The sequence below is a fragment of the Arvicanthis niloticus genome, chromosome 20, assembly GCF_011762505.2.
Source record: "Arvicanthis niloticus isolate mArvNil1 chromosome 20, mArvNil1.pat.X, whole genome shotgun sequence".
Classification (NCBI taxonomy): domain Eukaryota; kingdom Metazoa; phylum Chordata; class Mammalia; order Rodentia; family Muridae; genus Arvicanthis; species Arvicanthis niloticus.
Genome location: NC_047677.1, coordinates 40,175,240 through 40,198,249, shown reverse-complemented (window position 1 = coordinate 40,198,249; position 23,010 = coordinate 40,175,240). Strand labels below are relative to the sequence as shown.

Below are 23,010 nucleotides of genomic sequence, written 5' to 3'. Positions count from 1 at the left end.
ACCCCGAGTGACCAAAAAGGATGGTATATATACAAAGTTCACAGAGACAGTAGATTGCTTCTTAGACAATAAAAGAGATTTCAAACATCCGTTCCCAAACCTGGTTTCTATCTAGCCCTCAATTTACAACCAGGCTATCCTTTTTTACATATGTATCTTGTTCCTGGGAGAATTCCTTTGAAGTGACTTCCGTTTACCCAGGGGTTTTATTGCCTCTATCTTGGGTCTTTTGTGCTTTTGAAATGTTTATTCAAGCCCTTGGAATGCACCCCAGGGGCAGCTAACACTTGAGTGTAAATTGAAACTCCAAACCTAAGAATCTTTCAGGCTGCTACCTAAAATTTATTCTCACACTACCCCTGCAAGATTTCCTGAGCCTGAAACCAGATGCTGTTAGACCCTGGCCAGAAAGGTTGGGCGACATCCATTTAGAGACTGGAGGCTATGAAAGTGATAATGGAGGACACCCTTCATCCCTAGTACATTAGCCACGAGACAGGGACCACTCAAAGTATGTGGAGCACAGCCACCAGGAAGGGTGCTGACCCATAGGAACATTTCCTTCCTCATCATGTGGACAGGACATTGATGTGTAGCTTTGTCCCCACAGGGAGAAGGCCTGCCTGGTGGATGAGGACTCCCACTCTTCAGCTGGGACACTGCCGGGCCCCGGAGCCTCCCTTCCCTCCTCCTCTGGCCCAGGTCTGACATCCCCACCTTACACAGCCACTCCGATTGACCACGATTACGTCAAATGTAAAAAACCCCATCAGCAGGCGGCGCCGGACGGTATAGTCCCTGTTCTCCCTACTGTGCCAAGGGCGGCACACCAGCTGTGGGGAGGGTGCTTGAGCGACTTCATTTGTCGCTTTGTTTTGGCGAGGGGGGTGCTGGGTCTGGGGTGACACGGGCAATGTTGCGGCTGTTCATTTACCTCATGGATTCACAGTGCTTGTGCTTCCGAGACATGCTCAGGTCGCCATCTGCCCACTTGCCCACTTGGGAGGCGGGGAAAGAGCAGGTCTGGCGGAGGCAGCTTCCTTTTGAGATTGCATTTTCCTACCTGCAAAATGGGGGTGCTGACATCTTTGAATGACATTTAGAAGCCCTGTAGGCTGCCTGGAGCGATTCTTGCCACTGTCAGCTCCTTGTGGCCTACACCTGGCTGCAGCACACTGTCATGCCTCTGTCCTTTGGTAGGTAGGCCATAACTAATACTAAATCTGTCAGTCTTGGGCATCCAGAGGCTGTTCCATGTGGGATGAGGCAGGTGGCGACTATTCAGTCACATTCCTTACTAACATTAGGAGGCTTGCATGCTAGCCTATAGCTTAATCTTTCCATGTTCTCACCTGTATAGTAACAAGCTGGTGACAGCGCACTTGGGATAAGCAAACTGGTAGACATAGAGGGTTATTAAAGTGGAACCCTAGAGAAGTGGTGATAGAAAGATACCCTCACTCCATGTCACTCATCTCATCTGGGCTGTTGCTTTGCCTTCCAGGATGGTGATGGGTGTGGTAGGATTGGCACCAGGGCTGTTCCCATGTCACGTGGTTCTTAGGGGAAGGATGGATGTTGTGGGTGCCGTGGCAGCTCTCACTTTGAGGTCTGGTAGAGGGGATGGGGCAGGGCTTACACTTACTACCTTGGCTCCATGTAGGTCTGCCCTGTATACAGATTCCTGGAGAGGATGGGCGTCTGTTCCAAGCTTGCTCTGTTGATATCCATTTCAGAAGAGCCCCAGGGGAAGATGACACAGTGGCTAGGGCTCCCTCTGCTCCTCTGGGGCTGGTGTTTCAGTGATCTCCTGGGAGAACAGAGCATTGAGCACCCTACATATATGCTGTAAGAGAGACTGAGGATCTGTATATCTCCTGTGTCCCCACCACCTCCCAGTGGGCCGTGTCTTTGATAAGTCCCTGTGTTTACAGCTCTCCAGAGCAGAAATGAGGGGAGCCACCCCCCCTCCAGTCTCCAGCTCAGCAGATCTCTCTATGTGATAGCCTCTTCCCCTTAACTCATATCATTTGAGAGAACCACCCTGTGCCAGCCATTGGCTTTTGAAGACACTGAGAAAACACAATAGAAGTAGACCTTTGCTCTGTGAGTTTCTGCTGATACCCTTGGTGCTGATTCAGCCGCCACACCGTGATGTTGCATATGTACCTGCCCTGTGCTCCTTGATTGGTGATGGCCTTCACCAGCTCTGCAGCCCCTCCAGCCAGCTCAGACTGCAGGTACCATGGGCTTGGCTGTCGCTCACAGGATTGATTATGCTTTTAGGAGCAGGAAGGAGGAAGGGAGGCAGGAGTGCCTCAGAGGAGCCCATGGTGTCACTTGGCCCTGATGGACTTGCTAAGCCATGTGGCATATGTTTGACCATAGAGCATTAGGGAACTGCTAGGAACTAGGTAAGTGTGTGGTGCTAACCTAACAGTTAGTTGTTCTGGAAGTTTGCAGAACAAGTAAGTTCAGATATACTTTCAGTAGTTCCAAAATGATTCCTGTTAACTGTGGAGCCACTGGGTTTCTGTACCTCCTTTTTGTCCAGCCCCAGTGCATGGAGAGCATAAGACTTTGATAACCCTCAGCCTCTTCACCCTCTGCAGCCCTAGGGAAGTATCTGTAACAGGAAAGTGTTTAGAGCCCTAAATTAGTTGTACTCTTCAGATGTGGTAACCTTTTTATCAGTGTCTGGTTCCTAGGGAAAGGGCCAGGCCTTAGGCAGAAACAAGCAGGTTGCATGGTAAGGCATTTGCTGGTAGCTGAAGCCACACTTACTCCTGCTTCACGAGCTGACCCAAGACAGGGTATTAGTACTTAAGTATTAGTTGCACCCTCCCAGTGCAACTAGGGTGCTTCTAGCCTGATACCACTTCGACCAGGGAGTTGAGGTCAGATGGCAGGGCAGGACAGTACAGGCCCTGGGGTTGAGAGACCTCTGAATTCCAAACTGACTACCGATTACATGTTCAGCTTCCTTAGACAGGGGCCTTGATTGATTTGCAGAGCCTGGCCCCTTCTAGATGCAGTTCTTCAGGTCATCTGTGAACTAGAAGCTCATAGAGCGGAAGCCTGGGTCCTGGGGTATGTCATTATTCTTGGTGTTTACCCAAACTTTCTAGCTAGAGTATGGCCTCAGAAGATGTGTAGGCCCTGCCAACGAGTCAGCAGGCGGATATGGGAAGCTCCTTCCTGAGATAAGGCCCAGCTTCACTGCCTCAGCTGTGCTGACTTGCCACTGTGCTGCATGCACTCAAGTTGAACACTTCTTGCAGGCTATCATACTTATTGAAAGCTTTGGGATTGGCCCTTGAGGCCACAGTAGTCAGCCATCTTATCCAGCTATTCTTACCAAGATCACAAGGCCACCCTAGACTGACCAAACTTGAGGTGGAAAGGGAAAGTTGAGACGGAGTGTCCAGCAGATGCAGCTGTTCTCCCAACTCAACCACCTTCTTCCAGTATATCTCCTGGAACTGGCCCATGTGAGACTCCTTGTCTCAAGGCAAAGTGACACGAGAAGGATGTCATGTATTCTGTGAACTTTAAGGGGGGCTCCCAGTCATTGCTATGTGTGCATGTCGAATGGCAGACTCTCTTGTTCTGCCCTACATGCTAGTTGGTACACGTGTATGCATATGTGTACATGCATGAACAATTAGGCTTCTCCACATAGCACTGTGTGCTCTCAGTACCAGGCTCCAGGCAGATGCCTGCAGGATGGTAGCATGTCTCCATCTTCACAGCCACCGTTAGGCTTGACAGTGGCCTTACTTCCCTACAAGAAAATGAAGCTGAGAGTGGTCAGGCTTCCTGCTTGTTGGGGCGGAGCTGAGAGAGAGTATGGTCAAAGTCTCTTCCAGGCCGGGTGTGAGGCTGCTTGTACAGATGATAGTTCTATGTTTCTGTCCTGGTTGGAGGTGCTGCCGTAAAGGGTGCATGGAATAAAGCCATTCCTAAATGGCTTTTGCCTTCATTTGATCTGGTCAGTCGACTGTCAGGATATGTCTATAGCAGTGTTTACTGAATGAAGAGCCTTACTGTTTGTCTGCTGTCGTGCTCCATGTCATGTGAGAATGTCAAAGCCAGGAAGGGCCTCAGAGGTCAGAGGGCTTGCTTGCCCTGTGGATGGTCTGGGATTCTTTAACAAAGCCATCCAGGTCTTCTAGCAGAACTGTGCCAGATGCATAGAACAGCCCTGTAAGCTTAGAGGAGGTAGCTTCCCTCAGCCAGTTGTTTAGCTGAGGAGTGGGGTGAGGCAGAGGTCAGCACTGGAGAGGTGAGATTGCATGTCCTAGAGGCCTGGCTTGGTGAGGGGTAAAAGGCCACGTTTAGCCAAATTCTGTGGTCTGTATTGGCAGAGGGGACAAGAGCGGCTGGAGCTTCGGGAGCTGGTGTCTATGGTTGCAGGGGATGCCGACTCTGCCCCATTACCGGCATGGGCAGAGCTACCATGGAGCCTCAGCCCCCACCCCCGCTGTAGAGGGCACTTTGTAGGGAAGCTAGGGTAGCATGCCTTCTTCACGGCCATCCACCCTCACCACCATCCTGTCACTGTTGTGTGCTGTTCGTTTCCATGCTCACCTGCTCACCCTCCACTGCCTTCACCAATATTGCCCGTGCTGCCCCTAACCCTGACCACACTCTGTTCTCCAGGCTTTGTCTCTCTGCTTGCACCTGTCACGGCTCGCTTCAGGGAACAGTGCAGACCGCATGCTCAGCCCTCAGTCCGGCTCCTGCTTCCCCTGTGACCAGGAGCACCTTCATGTCTGCCGGTCCTGTGATTTCAAGAATGTGTGTTTGATGTGCTGTGCTTGGCTTCTGCCAGCTGCCCGTTTCCCAGTTCTGGCCTGATGCAGAGGCAGTGGTAGCCTCTCCCCTGTCCTCCTGCCTCCTTGCCTGGCAGGTAGCTCAGGCCTGTACTTCCATTGCTTTGTTCATTTGTTCTTAAAACAAGAAAAAGGCAACAGATTCTAAAGATACCAAATTCCCTTTATGAGGACAAGTGTAAAAACTGCAGACTGTGCACAGTAGCCATGACCTATGTAGTTCACAGTGCCCTGACTGCTCAGGGCCAGGGCTTGCAAAGGACTCTTCAGTGGGTCCTGAACCTGGTCTTCCAATGCTCTTCGAGGGAGAAGGGCAGGTCTGTTTTGTAGGAGCTCCATATTCCTGTAAACAGACCTGCCCAAAGTGGGAGAGACCCCCAGGGAGCATGCTCTTCCGGGCAGTCAGCTGACATCTTTCTGAGACCCTCTCAGGCCAGTGCTGATGTGGCAGTTAATCAGCTCCTGCTGTGTGCTAGGCATGGGGGAGGGCACCGGGCTGAGTGCCCTGACCCTGCATGCCCCTAGGTGGTGCCTTGAGATGGTGGGTGGTTATTTGGGTTTGTGGGTTGGGATGACTACTGTCAGTCTACAGGACACTGAGGAGGGAGGCAAGGACAAAGACAGTGTGAGTTAGAGCCCTGCAGTGTGTGGGAGTGGGCACAAAGGGATGTTGTGGGGAAAGGGCTCAGGAGAGCAATGGAGTGACAGGCCCACAGACTTTTGCTTGGCTCCAGACACACAGATTCTCCTTGTCTTCTATTAGAAGAGCCATGCTGGAAAGTACATCAGATATCCGTAGGCTGCCAGCTGTCCTGGTGTCCTCTGTTCTTGGCAACTGAGTTCAAAGCAGGTTGAATTCTCTCTGGGTAGTATATCTCCTGACCTGAGCTACAGAGTGAAAGAGACTGACTCCCAGTGACTATCAGACTCCAGCACCACCGTCTGAGCAAGGTGGAGCTTGAAGTGTCTGGCATTGCTTCCCTAACCCAGGAAAGCTGGCTGACAGGATTGGGAATGCAGCCTGCTTCCCCATAGTGTGGTGCCCTGCTGCCCACCTGCTGCTAGCTTCTCCCTCAAGGTCTGTGCCTCTGGTTTCTCTTGTTGATGCCTTTGCAGTCTCCTCAGCCTGCTGTTGGCACCCATGGTTCCCGTGGCCAGCCCCATTCCTGATGGACCCATCATTTCCTGGTAGTTGGTTAACCAAGACCAGCTGGAATGGATTCTGCCTAGTTGGAAATTTCTCAGAATGTTGGTTCTACTTGAGTTTGTAGTTTTTAGAAACTTGTTTTCTGGTTGGCAGACATTCTGATGTGTTTAGGTTGACTGGTCAGAGCCCCTGCAGTCTTTCTGAATATTCACTGTTGCGACCCGAGGGAGCAAACAAGAGGCTTAGTGAGCTCACACTAAAGGGGAACACTGAAGGGGAACACTGAAGGGGAAGCTGTCAGACTGAGCAGCCTGTGGTGTTGAGCATGGTTAAACCTGGATGAAGAAAGAGAACTTCCTTTCAGAATAGTTGGGACAGGCTGCCACTGTGTCACTAAGCCAGCCCTTTTCCCTCTTTGTAGTGGGCTCTTCTTCCTGTGAGTCCTACCCTGGGAGTTGAGGGAGCCAGGGCTTCATCAGCAGGTGACTGGCAGCTGTTCTTTTCCCCCCTCAGGACTCAGAGGGGGCAGGCTGGAGTGGCTCCTGTGTCTTTGTGTGATCAAGAGAGTCAGATTTGTAATCTTGCCCCAAGTATTTGTTCCTAGGAAAAGTTGCTGTATAAGCAAAATTTAAAAGACCCTTGTAAATGAAAAGCTCAGGCCCAGCCTGCAGCCTGCTTGCCAGTGCTGCTCATCTTTCCTGTTGACCACCAGGCAGCTTCTTCAGAAAAGAACACTGTTAGCTTCTGAGACTCAGGGCCAGCGTGGGCTGTGTGTGATCCTTTGGGGTCCCATTCATGTGTCTCTTGCTGGGTCGATCAAAAAGGATCTCTGTAGATTTCTTGCTCTGTCTCAAGTCAAGGACACCCTGCAATTTCTGTCCCAGGACCCCCTCAGAGATGGAGCAGATGGCTGAGACAAGGCAACTGAGAACACTACCTGCCTTAGCCCACATGTGGCCCTCTGCAGGCAAGCAGGAGGGTAGTCTTGGCTTTAGTAACATTAGCCAAACACCCACCCTCATCCTGCCAAGGCCCTCTTGAGTGTCAGCGTCAGCCTCTTTGGACCCTCGGCTACGGGATCCCAGGCAGGGTCTGCAGTACCCAGTGGCAGCTGTAGAAGAGGCATGATTGAAGCTCAGGTCTTAGCTGTGTGCTCTCGCCAGTGCCCTGGCCCCATGCGTCTGTACACGCCCCACTGTTATCAGTGTGCCTGGGTCAGGTGCTGTGTAAGTTGAGACAAAGCTGAATTCAACTATCCAGGAAACAGAGGTAGTGTTCACCAGGGAGGGTAAGTCTTTCCCAAAGGTACAAAGTGATGAGTGGGAGCATCACCCAAAAGGAATCTGACCCTGCTCTCCCAGAAGTCTCCCCAACTTCTGGCCTTCTTCAGTGCACTGTCCCTTCTTGGGTATACACCTGACAAGCTAAGAAGACTACTCTGCAGAGGGCCTTCTGGGACAGGAGGAAGCAGTGTTCTGTAGCATCCTTTTTCCTTCTGCCCCACTGGTGAGCCTCAAGGGCAAGGCTTCCTGAGGAGGAGGAGTGGCTGCCCAGGCTTCACGCAATTTTTTTTTTTGTTACTCCCAGCTAACTGCTCCGAATATCTAAGGCTGGCCTTATGTGGTGGGAATGCTGCTAGGCTCTGTTGTTTGTCTGATTTCACCAGCCCCTGAGCCACTCCTCCATTAGCTGGTGGCAGGAAGAGGGTACTTTAATCACATTCTGTAACTTACCTGGCAAACTCTCTCTTATCTTTGTCTGTTTTCCACCCCAAGGTCCTTAGTCAGCTATACCAGAGAAAATATGGCTCCCTGCGAGAGAAGATGGGGAGGCTCTGTATGCTTGCACACTGTAGCAACCTACTTATTTATTTATATTTTAAAATCGGACCCTGACAGGTAGCTTAGGCTGGCCCCTGCCCCAGCCTCCTGTGTGCTAGGGTTATAGTTGTATACCACCATGCCAGGCTTCCAGCCACCCTCTAAGAGCCTTCCATTCATCTTTACCCTTTTGCTCTGAAAGAAGTGAAACTTAGCCTGTGTTCTTGATGTGTTCTGGCCAGTTGGTTCTTGATGTGGAATCATGTGTGTCTTCTTGGAGCTTATAATCAGGATTATCTTAAATCCACCATTTCATACTCACTGGACCTGAAGGAACAGAGAAAAATGAAATCCTGAACTTTGCATCCTATTAACGTCTTACTTGAAGACACTCCTCACCTCTGCTGCGTGTGGTAATTCCTGCCTGCAGCCCCAGAAATCAAGAGCCTGAAGTAGGAGAATCCCAAGTTCCAGGGCTACGGAGTAACATTCTTATCTCAAAGGAAGAGAAAGAGGAGGGAGAAAGGGAGGGGCAGCAAGATGCTGGCTCATCAGGAAAAGACACATACCACCCCTGAGGGACCTATGGGACAAAACTAATTGCCTCTCTGACGTCTATGTACATACTGTGGCACATGTGTGCATGCATGCATTCACATGTACACAATCAAAAGAAAGACATGCAGTTTAGACTTTCTTATCTTGGGCCCGGAGAAGATGGCTCAGAGGTTAGGAGCACTTGCCTTTTTTTCCAGAGAACTTAGTTCAAATCTCAGCACCCATGTCACGTGGCTCACAACCTCCTCTAACTCCAGGTTCAGGGGATTCGACCCCTGTGGCCTCTGAGATATCACTGTACCCAAGTGCATGGCTGCATCTACACATAATTAAAAATAACAAGTCTTTCATGCTTCTAGTCTTGAAAGACGCAGGACGGGAGAAGATAGTTATCCTCTCTTAGCCAAAGATGACTTTAAGCTTCTGATCCTCTTGCCTCTCCTAGTGCTGAGAATTGAGCCTAGGGCTTTATGGTTGCCAGACAGAAAGCCTACTGACTGACTTACATCCCTGGCTATTGTCATCTTCTATTTCTAATGCGTGGAAGCTCCTAGAATCCCAGAGTCGGCAGCAGCCTTGCCAGCATGCCCTGCTGCTCCCAGCTTCCCAGTCTTTGTTGTGTACAGCCTCTAACCCCCGCCTCTACCTAGCACCATGACCTTTAGGTATAGCCACAGGACTGTGGTGATTCTGGCTCCATTAGCTGTACTTGTATTAGGACTACTTTATACTGTGGTCATCCCTGTGGAGAGAGCTGGAGCCACCACAACATCCTTAGGACCAGTGCAGCCTGGACTCTGCCAGCTCTTAATGCTTCTCATGCATGTGACAGCTTGGGGAAGTCTATCCACAGGCCTCTCCAGCCTGGGCCCCTCCCCCGTGGCTGCTGTTGGCTCTCATGTTATTTTAAGAGGCTTAAGAGTGTTCTCTCTGTTGAGTGTTGCTTTTCCATGGAGCACAACCCTCCGTTCTATCATCTTTTCTTGCCCACAGCATTTCCATTATAGTCTGGCTGTCTTCCCTGCATTGCTGGTGGATCTGTGGTCCCCTCATGTTGAAGCGTTGCGCGGGCATTAGCTCATTAGGAGTAAATACCCATTTGCTCAAGTCAGTCCTCTGTTTTTATAATGATCACAGCTGGGATTCCACCAAACTGGCAATTCCTTTAGGCCGAGAGCCTAACAGCTTGAGAGCCAGTGAGCTAGTGGGGCAGTCTGCCAGTGGATGAGATCATCCTGGCAAGGCTGGCTTCCTGAAGCTCAGTGTTGGTTGGATATGCTTCTCAGTCTGCAGTCACCTCAGTGTGTTTCCTGTTGTGTGAGATGAGCTGGCCCTGGCCTAGCTTTCATGGGGACGGTAACAGCAAGGGCATGACCTGCCATCTTCTGGAAGCTTTCAGGCCTCTCTGGCATTGCCCAAGCTATTGATGTTCCTGTCTAGGCCAGTGTGAATGCTGGATGGGACAGGCCATTATTCTGTCATTAGCCTGTGTCAGGTGGTAGAGCCAATGTAGGTCCCATGTTCAGGAATAAGGATGCTAAAACTTGTGGTAAAAAACCATGAAATGGGAGCCCCAAGGCGGTAGACTTACTCAGCCATGTTTGTCTAGCATCTCAGTAGCAGATATGAGATTGGAATGTGAGCCTGAGACCATTAAGTGCAAAGTTCTTCAACAAGGGCTAGCAAGATAGAGCAGGCTAAGCGAGCCCGTTCCCCGAGTGCCATCCCTGGAGCCCTCATGAAAATGGAGGAGATGACTGATCACAGAATTGTCCTCTGGCCTCCGTAATGCTGTGGTTCTCCCCCAAGCATGCACTGGAAGTGTCATGGTCACCATTTGTCATATTCTCTTTCTATGGAGACAGCAAATGGGCTGTCAGTCCTGCAGAGGGAGCAATGACTTCTTGTAGTGGAGACTTAAGATGGAGTTTCTTCTGAGTGTAGCAGGCTTGGCCTTCACCCCTCGTTAGGAAGCCCCACAGCCTGACCCTGAAGTAAGGGAAGAGCTCTTTGTCAGCAGGACAGTTACAGCTTGGGTCTCATTGGGCCCAAATCCTCTTGTTATCACATCTGGCCAGCTGAGCCTAGGACCTACCACTCACTTATCACATCTGGCCAGCTGAACTTAGGACCTACCACTCACTTATCACATCTGGCCAGCTGAACTTAGGACCTACCACTCACTTATCACATCTGGCCAGCTGAACTTAGGACCTACCACTCACTTATCACATCTGGCCAGCTGAACTTAGGACCTACCACTCACTTATCACATCTGGCCAGCTGAACTTAGGACCTACCACTCACTTATCACATCTGGCCAGCTGAGCCTAGGACCTACCACTCACTTATCACATCTGGCCAGCTGAGCCTAGGACCTACCACTCACTTATCACATCTGGCCAGCTGAACTTAGGACCTACCACTCACTTATCACATCTGGCCAGCTGAACTTAGGACCTACCACTCACTTATCACATCTGGCCAGCTGAACTTAGGACCTACCACTCACTTATCACATCTGGCCAGCTGAACTTAGGACCTACCACTCACTTATCACATCTGGCCAGCTGAACTTAGGACCTACCACTCACTTATCACATCTGGCCAGCTGAACTTAGGACCTACCACTCACTTATCACATCTGGCCAGCTGAACTTAGGACCTACCACTCACTTATCACATCTGGCCAGCTGAACTTAGGACCTACCACTCACTTATCACATCTGGCCAGCTGAACTTAGGACCTACCACTCACTTATCACATCTGGCCAGCTGAACTTAGGACCTACCACTCACTTATCACATCTGGCCAGCTGAACTTAGGACCTACCACTCACTTATCACATCTGGCCAGCTGAACTTAGGACCTACCACTCACTTATCACATCTGGCCAGCTGAACTTAGGACCTACCACTCACTTATCACATCTGGCCAGCTGAACTTAGGACCTACCACTCACTTATCACATCTGGCCAGCTGAACTTAGGACCTACCACTCACTTATCACATCTGGCCAGCTGAACTTAGGACCTACCACTCACTTATCACATCTGGCCAGCTGAACTTAGGACCTACCACTCACTGGGCTGTGGACCTGACAGCTGTCTGTACTGTGCTGCACGTTGACTCATCTGTCTTGAGGCCAGAGCTAATTCTCAGTGTCCTCTGCAAGCTTCTCGGCTGGAGGTCAGTGTTTGGGCACTGGTTAAGAATGGGCACCTGTACCCACTGCAGTGTGGCTCAGCAAAACTCCATTCAGAATAAAATGTCTGATGGTTAGTGTGCGGCATTACTGACAGATCATAGTTCTTCTCCGTAAGTTATGTATGGATAGGGGGGCTGACATTCACAGGTGCCAGGTACTGCACAGGCACCCGTGTTTAATAACCAACGTAATCATAATGGCAATTTGGGGAAGTGATCACTGTTCCTTAGTTTTACATAGAGGGGAACCAATGTGCAAATAGTTGTGGCATGGATTTTAGGTTTTCCAGGCTCGGGAATGGAGGGACAGGATTTCAGCACTGACAGTCTGCCCTGCCAGACTCCAGGCTTTCCACTTTTTGGAAACAATTCCACCTTGTTTCCAGTTTGCCCACCAAGCAGCTCATCCAAGCCCCTGGAATTCCCTGCCGACACAGTCACCAGTGTTTGATGTCTAAGGTTTTGGAGGACTGGGAGAGCCACAGTGGGCTGTGTCTGCCTCTGCCCCATCTCAACATAGCTGTCAGTGACACAGGGTGGATTTGAACTTGGCTCTCTAGATCCCTATTTCACCCTCAGATACCCAAAATACTTTATCACTTATTCACTGATTGCACCAATGTGGATTAACAGTGACATCATTAATCACTACCAACCTTCTAAAGACACTGCTTCTTCACAGCACTGTAAGAGCCTCCTGGCTTTTTGCAGTTTTTATTCATTTTACTTTTGCATGTCTTACAAGGCTACATGCTTTGCTGTTTTTTAGTTTAGGTTTTTGACACCAAGTCTCGTGTTCTCTCTCATCAGTGCTGGCCTCACAGCTGAGCTCCAGCACACCTGGTAGAAGGCCTTTTACGTTCATCATCGTGCTAGCCATTTCTAGAGAGCTCACTTTTATTACACAGGTCCAGCTTTCTGTCTACCTTAACATTTCATGATTAATATATGCTGATAATAAGTTTACTCAGATTCTGTATGTCTCAAAAAGGTTTTCATTTACTCTTGCCTTGTAGGAAATTACCTTTACTAATTCAAAAATCTGGGTTTTTCCTTTTGCCCTGACACAAAGATATTATCTAGTGCATACTTTCTGATCAGAAGTTTGTTGTTGTTTTAATTTCTTAACTTTTAAAAAAGATGTACTTATTTAATGTGTGTGAATGCCCCTGGCCCTAGAGGTGTAGACTGAAGTGAGATACCATGTGAGTGCTGGGGACTGGGTCCAGTCCCGTGCTGCTTCCTTCAGTCCTGTGTGTGTCTTTCTGAATCCCCGGTTACAGTCTGTTCATGTGTGCTCCCTCCATCATGTGTAGCAGGTCCTTTCTCTGTGCTCTCTGATCTCTGAGGCTCTTGGTGACTCAGTGTAGTTCATTATTTTTGGAAAAGTCTTGGTTATTCTATCTTTTTAATTTCTGCAGTGCCGGGAGCACACCCAGGGCTTTGATATGCTGGACAAGTGCTTTTCTCTCATTTCTGTGACTCTGGGTGAAGGACTAGGTCATTCATGTGCTGTTGGGCTTCGCCACCCCACCCCACCCCTACAATGTGGATTGTTTATATTCAATTAGTTTCAAATTTTGTTTGTGGTACCAAGAATTAAGTTTATTTTCTTTCTGTATGTGTGAGTATTTTGCTTACATGTATAAATATGTATATTATGTAACTGCCTCATACCCAGAGACCAGAGAGGGTGCTAGATCCCCTGGATCTGGTGGTTTTAAGCCACTGTGTGGGTGCCAGGAACCAAACTCAGGTCCTATATAAGAACAACCAGGGCTCTTTTTTCACCTCTGAGCCGTCTTCTCAGCCCTCTAGTTTAAGTTTTGATCCTTCATCCTAGTTGTGTCAAGTCTGCTGGGAAGCCTGGCCACAGTATCATCTCACTTCTGGTTACTGCTTGTTTATTTCTAGAATCTGCATTTGAGTCTTTATAATTCCCAGCTCACTCCTGATATTTACCATCTGTTCGTGGGTAGTGTACAGGTTTTCCACTATAGCCTTAACATCCTAATTACAGCTCTGCATCACATTAATTGTTGCTATTTTAAATAGTCAGTGATCATCTCCAATTCTAGTTCTTCTGTTATTTCACCTCCTTACAGTATGGGTTTTTGCTTGTTTCTTAATTAATGCGTATGTATATGTCTTATAATTCTTTAGTGAATACTAGATACCACATGTAGGATCAAAGAAACTGACTGAAATAAATAATATTTACTCCTGGAATAGATTTACCTGTCCTGCCTTTAGGCCTCTGAGCTGGGCTGCAGTCTGCTGTTGCTGTGATTGCCTTCATTGTACCACGAGCTTTGTGTTTTCTCCAGATGAGCCTGCTCGGCTTTCTAGTTCTCTTTTCTGCTTTACCCTCTGCAGGCTCTCCCTGCTTGCTCCTCTTCCCTGCAGCAAACTCAGCTTTGCTTGTTTTGCTAGTGGGTACTTGCTGGCTGTCCTGGGCCAGGGGCAAGGGTGGCTTTCTTCTGATGATTAAGCATCAGACTTAGGAAGGCTCTGTGTCCCTGCATCTCAGGGGTACAGCTTTCTTAGTGACCCCGTTCCTCTCTAGTGATAGGTTTCCTGCTTTTTCTTATGTCAGAAAGTTTCCCTTTTTCCTTCCCTTGTATTCTGGAGGCAGCAGTGTTTGCTGCCTGTCCCCCGAAACTGGAGGGTTTGTCTCTTAGGGAAGAAGGGTCCAGAAAAGCTTCCCATCTTTTAAGCTGCACCTCCTCCCTAGGCCTGTGTTCTTTAAGCCTCTTCCAGCCCTGCCTTTAGTCTTTCTCCTAGAGCGTTTGTGAAGATGTGAGAAGAACAGCCAGGGAGTGAGTACAAACTGCCTTGTGTCCAAGACTCAAAGGAGTCTAGAGTCTTTGTTCTAGAACATACATCTGCCTAATCATATTTGCTAGTTGTTTTTTGTTTGTTTGTTTTTTGTTTGTTTTTGTCACTGGGCCTTCTGTTAAGTCTCTATGGCAGCAACACTACACAGTGGTGAGCAGTTTGTCTCTTCTCAACTCCATACCTCCCAGCAACACATTGGTAGCTTGAAATTAGTCATGATAGGGCTATCCCCACAGTATACAAAGCATATCAGGCCTTTCCCACAGGAGCCAGTTGTTGGGTTTGCCAGACTGCTCTTTGGAGAAACTCTGGAAGGTTGACCATGGAGTTTGGTGCCTTTTGTGAGTGGCTCAGGCCTCTCGGGTGGGCTGGGCTCATCAGGGTTAGAGTGCTGTGCTGAGGATGCTCTCCTGCAGGACAGTCCTGGGCTGTGTAGGACTCTAGCCCTGGTGGACCTTCTCTGCCAGGGCTGGTGTGAGTTCCTGCCTTTTCCTCCCTCCTTTCTTCAGACCGAAGCCAGGACAGCACAGCTGTGGCACTGTCAGACTCCAGCTCAACACAGGACTTCTTTAATGAGCCCACAAGTTTGCTAGAAGGTTCTCGAAAGCTCTTTCCGGAGAAGAGGCTGTCTGGGCTCGGTGCTCAAGCAGGACCAAGTGGTAAAGACCTTCCAGGGCCCACAGAGGAAAGAGGTAAGAAGCCTAACTTGCTAAATTGGCCCTGCTTTGATCACCTGGGGCAGCCCAGGAAGACCTGAGGCTCTGGGTTCTGGAAGAGCTTAGACTCAGCCTGACTCCCATCCTCGTGCTTCTGCCTTTTTGCCCCAGCATGTTGGTGGGAAACTTACTTAGCTCTCTGGGCCTCTGTTCACACTGTAGGATAGGAGTGGTCCAGTGCCAAACCCCAGCAATTGTGAGGATTAAAGAAGGCAGCTTTTGAAGATGCTATGACACTTGTCCTACAGTGATGACACATTTCCCTGTTTGGAAAAGCCGTGTTCACAATGTCAGTGTGGTGTGTCTGCTCCCCCGCCTTCGTGAATGAAACGTCTTTGGATTCTGAATGTCACAAATATGTTTTCTTTTTAGTCTGAATCATATCAGACTTCTTGGGAAATCTGCCTTTTTTGGGCAGAGAGCACTGATCTAAGCCTGGGATATGCCCAGCTCCCTTGGGATCCCTGAGTCTCCTGTGTGGCATTCTCCAGAGCCTCACTTCTGAGTTTGTAGTGTGAGTATAGGCAGGCTGAGGCATCCCTGCTGCCACTCCAAGACTGTGGCTAGTTAGCCATAGATTCTGAAAGCTTTCTTTTCTGTTTTGTGTGTGGTGTGTGACGTGCTGGTGTGGGTATGCATGGCACACGTGCAGATCAGAGGCCAGGTCTGCACCTTCAACCTTGTCTGAGCAGGTTCTTTTTGTTGTTTGCGGCCTCAGGCTAGCTGGTGGCCTGTGAGCTTTGGTGGATTCTCCTGTGTCCACCTCCTATCTTGCACAGGAGTTCTGGGATACAGATGTTTGTACTGCTGTGCCCTGATTTTCATGGCTCTAGGGAATCTGAGTCCAGGTCTTTGTGTTTCCTCAGTCAGCCCTTCCCAAGAGCTTTCCTGTTCTTGGTAAAGCCGTGTAGATGTGTATTTTCCAGACAGCTCAGTCCCACATTCAGATGTCCCAGGCCAGACACTGCCTTCTCAAACACCTGAGTAGGAAGCACCATGGCCTTTCCTGAGACTGAGAAAGGGTGAGGAGGTCAGCCTTAGTCACTGCTCTCTGTTGCCTTCTTTGTGGGCTGGAATCAGGAATAACCTGCATCCTCTGGGGGCCTGGGCCTAACCTTAGCAAGCTTCTATGCAAGTTAGAGGCTCATTCATAACTGTGGTAGTGGGGCCAAAGCCATTTGGAGGAGGATAGGACTCTTCTAGTTCTTTGTCCCTGACTAGCCTTACAGGATTCTTGTCAGATAGATTTACCTGTGTCTGGTCGCCATCGAGAGGCAGGTTACAGTTGGGTGTGGTGGTGCACGGCTTATCCTCACACTTGATGAGGCAGAGGAAGGTGGATTTTTGTGAGTTCGAAGCCAGCCAGGACTACATAGTGGGACTCTGTCTTAAAAAATAACAAGGGGTTGGGGTTAAAGCTAAACTGCGTGTGGTGATACACCCCATGACCAGTGCTCAGCAGACTGAGTCGGATGGGTCACAGGTTGGATAGCAGAGTGAGTTTCAGAGCACATTTTGTCTCTGAAAACCAGAAAGAAAAACCAAATGCAGCCACTGCCTCACTTTCTGGGCAGTCTCCCTTCCTGTTGGTTATATGCTGTAATGGAGATAAACATACTGTAGGAAATGCAGGCTAGAAAGGAGACGGGTAACGTACCCTGCTCGTTCCAGTGCAGCGTTATTAGTTTTCCTCTTAGACAAGTGAGGCTCTTCACTAATGTTCTGTGGCTCACCAAGCAGCGAGCTGCTCACAGCTGTCCCCACAAAGTCCCTGTAGACTTCAGGGTTAGTACTTCCTTCCTTGCTATGGCAGAGGTGCCTGACAGGAGTAACTTAAGGGAAGAAGAATTTCTTTTGGTTCACACGGTTTGAGGGGATATGGTCTACAGAAGACAGAGCTCATCCTCTGCAGTGGAAGCTGCGCCATAGCAGGGACCTGGCTGTCACTCTAAAGGTCTGTCTACCCAGGATGCCTCCGGCTAGGCCCTTCATCTTAAAGGTTCCACAACTTCCTGAGATGGCTGTGAAGCAAGTGTTCTAATGACCCATGGGTTCATTTCCCATCCAGACTCTGCATCGTGTGTAAGGTAGAACCCTTCTAAACTGAAGCGTACCCTAGCATCCTGCCTCTCTTACTCAGAACTGATTTGGGGAAGGGGCATACAGTGCATTGCTGGCCATTGGTGAGGAATGTTAGGATAGAACCAGAGGCAATTACAGTGGCTAGCTAGCAGGCTCGAAATGACGTGTTCTGTTCCTGTCCCTCCCCACTCCCAGCCTAGCTTAGGTGCACTCTCTGCCTCTGCACTGTACCTTTAGCCCACAACTAGTTCTCAGCCTCCCTGAGAAAGCCAGAGCCACAGGCCACTGCCCACTGAAATCTGTTGCACTCTCTTGACCTTCCAGGACCAGTCTTCTGGACAGCCCTACCACCAACCTGCTGCTTCCTCTGGTTCATACAAACCATGGACTCCAGGCCCTTGTTCATACATTTGGTGCCCACTGAAGAGCAACTATGATAGATCCAGGCTCACCTCAGGTAGTAGGTGAGCAGGAGCAGGGTCTGCTTTCCCAGTCTTGCCCAGCTCTGAAGCTTCCTCCCCACAATATCCAGCAAGTGCAAATGGTTTTATGTTCAAGAGACTGGCCTCCATTCAAAGCGGCCATACTTTGTACTAGTCTGTTAGTGCTTGAGGAAAGATGTTTGCACTGGGACTGTTTCATGTTTCTGTAGCTCCCCTCTGCAGGAGTCAGATCTTCAACGCATATGCTCATATTATGAAAGCAGCAATAGTAAAATGAGAGAGGGGGGAGAGGGAGGAAGAAAGAGAGAGAGAGAGAGAGAGAGAGAGAGAGAGAGAGAGAGAGAACAAAAGAGAGAGAACGAACACTTAGAATTCCAGTACTTAAACACAGGCTCACTCTGTAGTATGTAAAATCCAAAGTAGAAGTTGTCAGTAACCTGTGCAGTCCATGCAATGAACACTAACACCCGCTGTACTGTGGCACACACGGCCTACTTTCTGGCCGATAGTGGCATTGTCTGTGGTTGACAGGTCTGTGCCTGGTGTTCAGCAATGTCCCTCCCAGCCTTCCCAGAAAACCACTAGATAGAGCCAGTTCACCATAGCAGGCCGGCATGCTTCCTAGAACACCCACGCTTTGCTAGCCTCAGTACCTGTACTGGAAGCATTCTAAACCAGTTCTTGCCATAAAGACCCAGTTTAGGCTGAGTGGCAGTGTGTATTTTCCTCAACTCTGCGTGGGAGGACTGTATCATACCATCTTCATGCTGCTGGTATTGGGCTATTATTTGACATCCTGGCTGGGAAGCATCATGTGGGCTTACAGCCATTTCTGACCCTTTTTCTTCTACAAGGAAGTGGAAAATTGCAGTGATCTGTGAGGCCTAGTTAGCAGAGGGAGTGGATTTGAGTGAGGCAGCTCACTTCATCTGTCCTAGACCTCTTGAGTCACCCAGAACTCTGAGCGACTGAGGTGTGAACTGTCAGAGATTGCCATTTTCTTTGGTCCTTCATATGTGTGTAATGAAGTAGATTAATTCCTCCACTCTGCCTGCTTTCTGTAACACTTCATGTGAGACTTTATGTCTCAGTATTTACTGTCATCTCTGACCCCTGAGTCAGGCCAAGGGTTGGATCATCATCTGATTCCCTTGTCTTCCCAGAGCGTCAGGCTGGGCTCATAACCATTGTTCCCGCTGCTTGTGTTGAGCCACATTTGGAACACAGAAACCTGAATGCTAGCAAGCAAGATGGCGGTGACCCTTGCCGGGTGCCAGGTAGTGCCAGCTCTAAACTAGGGCTCCAGACTAGAGCAAGATGGCGGTGACCCTTGCCAGGTGGATGCCAGTTCTAAACTAGGGGTGCAGAGAGCATCCTAAGCCCACAGAGAGGGGATGACTGCAGAGACACTTTAGGATTCCTGACACTCATCCAGTCCACTTCACATGTTGGGGTGGGAGCTGGTGTGATACCCTGGGCTTTATCCCCAGTACTACAGAACAGGAATAGATGGTAGGAGCTAGAACAGCCCTACTAAGCTCTGGGCTCCAGGGAGGGAAACAGTCTGTACCTTTCCTCTACAAATCGTCCCTTAGGTGGGGAGGCCCAAGAGAGGAAACACTGAGTGGCGTGCTGAGGTCTGTGAGCAAGTGAGTCAGCCGGCAAGGCAGAGGAAAGGAGGTGTTCTGGGGAGCTGGGATAGCAGGGAGCTGATGGCTACATAGAGCGACTGCTCAGTTCTTTCCTTGATGCAAAACAACAAGAGTCCGCCTTGTCACCTGCCTGAGGTCTGCCTGGCTCTGCTGGTACTTGCTGTGAAGATGACTTGGAGTCTTCTTGATCTGCCGTATCAGGTCTCAGCTATTGTCCGGCCTCCCTCGAATTAGCAGGAGGGCTGCTGAGGCTTCACCCGCAGGACAGATCGTCTTCAGGATAGGCAGTACTGGCTCCTTCTCCAGACAGGCTGTGCAGGATATGCCAAACACAGGATACCTCAAGGCAATGGGCCAAAAGCCACCCGGTCTCCTGCTTCCTGGGCCAGAGAGCCTTCTGCATGGCTGTGCCTCAGAAGGGGTGGTATGAGGCCGTTCAGCTCCGCCATCTTGAGGCTGATCCTGGGCTCCCCTATGCTGACTGAGGAGCAGGGTTGACTACTCAGGTATTGGACTTCTTAAGTGGGGCCATACATGAACACTTGGCACACCTGCAGCAGCCCCACAGAGGAGCGCTGGCTAGACTGTAGGCTGAGGTACTTGCTACCAGTAGAACAGGTATTTCACTTGCCAGGCCTTTTCCTGGCTGCTTGACTAGCAGTGGTGATGTCGCCTCCCCTCTGTGGGCTGCTTTCTTGTGTACCTAGACCATAATAGCACCTATGCCACCACTCACTAGGTAGGAGCCAGAGCCCAGCTTGGAGCTCCTTCTCTCTGTCGCCTCTGGGCCCTCTGCTGGAAGCCAGCTGGCACTTCCTGTTTCTTGGGGCAGGAGCCTATGGGCCACACCCAGTAGGGGTAGAGCCAGAGCTAGTATGGGTCCCTGTATCTCCCATTGCTGGGTTCATTGCCCATCAAGCATGGCCGACAGCCCAGCTGTCCCTGTCACCTTACTGAGGTGTTCCATTATTTGAGATAGACTGTTGCATTAGAAAAAGCTCAAAACCAAGTGACTTTCTCTTCCTTCTTAATTGTAGGGAAAACTGAGGAGACCTTGGAGAGCACAGAGGCCTTCCGGGTTGTAGAACAAAGCGTCCAGAAGCCTGTGTCAGACTCCCCAGCCTCTGCCTACATCCCCAGCAAGCCCCCAGCATCCACACCTCCTTTGTGGGAGGGGAAGAAGAGGGGTGACCTCCTAGGGGAGCCAGTGGCTTTTCCTCAGGGGCTGCCAGCAGGTGCTGAGGAGCAGCGCCAGTTCCTGACGGAGCAGTGTATCTCTTCCTTCTGCCTGTGCTTGAGCCGCTTCCCTCAGCACTACAAGAGTCTCTACCGGCTGGCCTTTCTCTACACCTACAGCAAGACGCACCGGGTAAGCAGCCCTGGAGACGGAGGGTGGCTATGATGGTGGCTGCCTCATGCAGGCAGGTGTACTGGAAGGCTGACGGGCAGAACCAAACAGATTGGAACTTTGGGGTCAGGGATTGGGTAACTCATCTGGGAGGGATGGGAAGAAGAGCTGCAGAGGCAGAGCTAGTCCAAAGTGTGGTCCAGCCTTCCCTGGAATAGGCCTCTGTGCTGTCACCTGCCCTGGGCTCGCTCCCTCGGTACAGCTGGCAGATCCATCTCTGAATCCCCTGCATCCCCGCTGTGGGGTGCTGACAGCCTCCCTCACTCTTAGGAAAGCAGCAGCTGTGCCCTAGTTGTCGGTGCTCACGGGGCTTGCCAGGCAGACCCTTTCTTCTGCCTTTTAGCATTGGTGGAAGGACCAGTGACCTTCTTTTCCCTAAGTCACTCCTCATTCAAGAGGTGACAGGGAGATGTCCCCTGCCCTGGTACCTGTTCCTTCAGAGGTATACTCTAAGGAAGTGGCAGGTTAAAAATACACACACGAGCAAGCAGAGCAGCTCTGTTGTGACCAGCACAACAGAGGCTAGCAAGATGCAGCCAGTGGCGTGCCGCTGCAGCTCCTGAGGCTAGGATCTGTAGTGGGAGGGGCAACAGGTAAGGCTTGAGGGAGGAAAGACAGCCAGCCAGCACCATCAGCCCAGGAGAGGATTGTGGTGAGGGCCAGGCAGAGCTAGCAGGACCATCTGAGCAGAGTAGTTTTTAAGGTCTGCTGTGAGACCTGCCTTTGTGTGACTCTCCTTACTGACTGCTGCCCCTGCTCTGGGCCCCACCTCATTCTGGATGTTTGAAGAACCAAGTAGGGTAGTTGTCCGGAGAAACAGACCTTGGCTTGGCACTGGCTATTTCTCGTCCCTGCAAGTGACTAATGAGTTCATGTAGCTTAGACAATTTTCTAAGAGCACAGTGGGTGAAATTAGCCTCGGCAGACCTGGGGAGGGAGAAGATCATTACCGTCAGTGTCTGTACATCAGACAACAGTAGACTGGCTTGCCTAGTGCGCTTGGCAGTTGCTGCTGACCCTACTCAGAAAAGCTGGGCTCACTCACTGCCTGGCCTCCTTGTAGCAGTGGACCTCACCTCTGTGCACCAGACTTCTGTACACAGGGGCCTAGGTATTGTCTTCACTGCTTTAGTCACTTCTAGTGACCCTCTCCTCTGAGCAGCAGCAGAGCCTCTCTAGTCCCGGTGAGTTGATTGTCAGTCATCGGCCCTTCCATAGTCCCCATACTGCCGGCCAGCCTGCCGGTCATGCTCAGCTCAGACAGCTCTTGTTCTAACATGCCTTCCCCAGCAAAGGCTGAGACAGAATGGTTGGTATGGATTGTTACCCAGGGAAGAAGGGAAGAAGAGGATGCAGGTGGGTCAGTGCATGCAGCAGGCATTGTTAAATAATGTCGTCCCCTTCATTGAATGAGAGTTGTTAAATAAATATTTCAGAGTCAAGTTTATGTCAGAATTGAGTTAATACAGGCAGGGTTGGAGTGCACTCCTGCTATCCCCGCCATGGAGAGGTGGGTGCAGGAGTATTATAAGATCAAGACTGGCACCAGGCGGTGGTGGCGCACGACTCTAATCCCAGCACTTGGGATGCAGAGGCAGGCGGATTTCTGAGTTCTAGGCCAGGCCAGCCTGGTCTACAGAGTGAGAACAGCCAGGGCTACACAGAGAAACCCTGTCTCGAAACACCAAAAAAAAAAAAAAAAAAAAAAGATCAAGACTGTCCTTAGTTAGAGATAGTTTGAGTTTGAGGCCAGGGAGAAACAGAGGATGGAGGGAAGAAAGAAAACACAGAAGAGGGGAGGAGGGTAGGGGAAGGAGAGACCCCTAATTCCATACTCTAAAATCAGAAACCCTCTCAGGCCTGATCCTGATACTTCCGACTCCTGTGGACAGATAATGTTAATTTGGGGGCTTTGGTTGTAGCCCTATTACTTTGTATCTAGGGACCTGGGCTTCTGAGTTTACCAGGGCTGAGTGGTGGAACCAACGGTGAGCAAGGCCCCGTGGTTTTGCCCAGGACTCGGTTGGCTCTATTGTCCTCCACTGCTAAGTGTGTGATGTTCTTCCCATGATCACCCTGGGTCATTGGGGTCTTTCTGTAGTGGATCATGTAAATGGACCCAGTGAACCCAACTATATCCATTAGTTGCTGCTGGCTCCTCTCTTAGCCAAATTCTAGACTGGGTTTCTTGATTTGTGGAAATGGAATGCTGGCCACAATTGTGAGAGCTCTCTGGGGTGGACACTCTCCGATGTTAGACTTCCTGTGGAGACAGCACAGCAGAAAGCCAGGTGTACATTGAA

The 23,010-nt window shown here is 50.1% G+C and overlaps 1 protein-coding gene across 7 annotated transcripts in view; it reads left to right on the top strand.

The window, feature by feature from the left end:
- Cabin1 (calcineurin binding protein 1) overlaps positions 1 to 23,010 on the top strand; it is a 127,090-nt gene that overhangs the window by 60,095 nt on the left and 43,985 nt on the right. For 6 of the 7 annotated variants that reach the window (XM_034523786.1, XM_034523787.2, XM_034523785.2 and 3 more), the window contains 3 exons: positions 611 to 789; positions 14,916 to 15,098; positions 20,337 to 20,668. In XM_034523786.1, coding sequence (XP_034379677.1) covers positions 611 to 789; positions 14,916 to 15,098; positions 20,337 to 20,668 — 694 coding nt within the window. The remainder of the gene's footprint in view (positions 1 to 610; positions 790 to 14,915; positions 15,099 to 20,336; positions 20,669 to 23,010) is intronic. The other variant, XM_076917151.1, reaches the window with a different exon arrangement.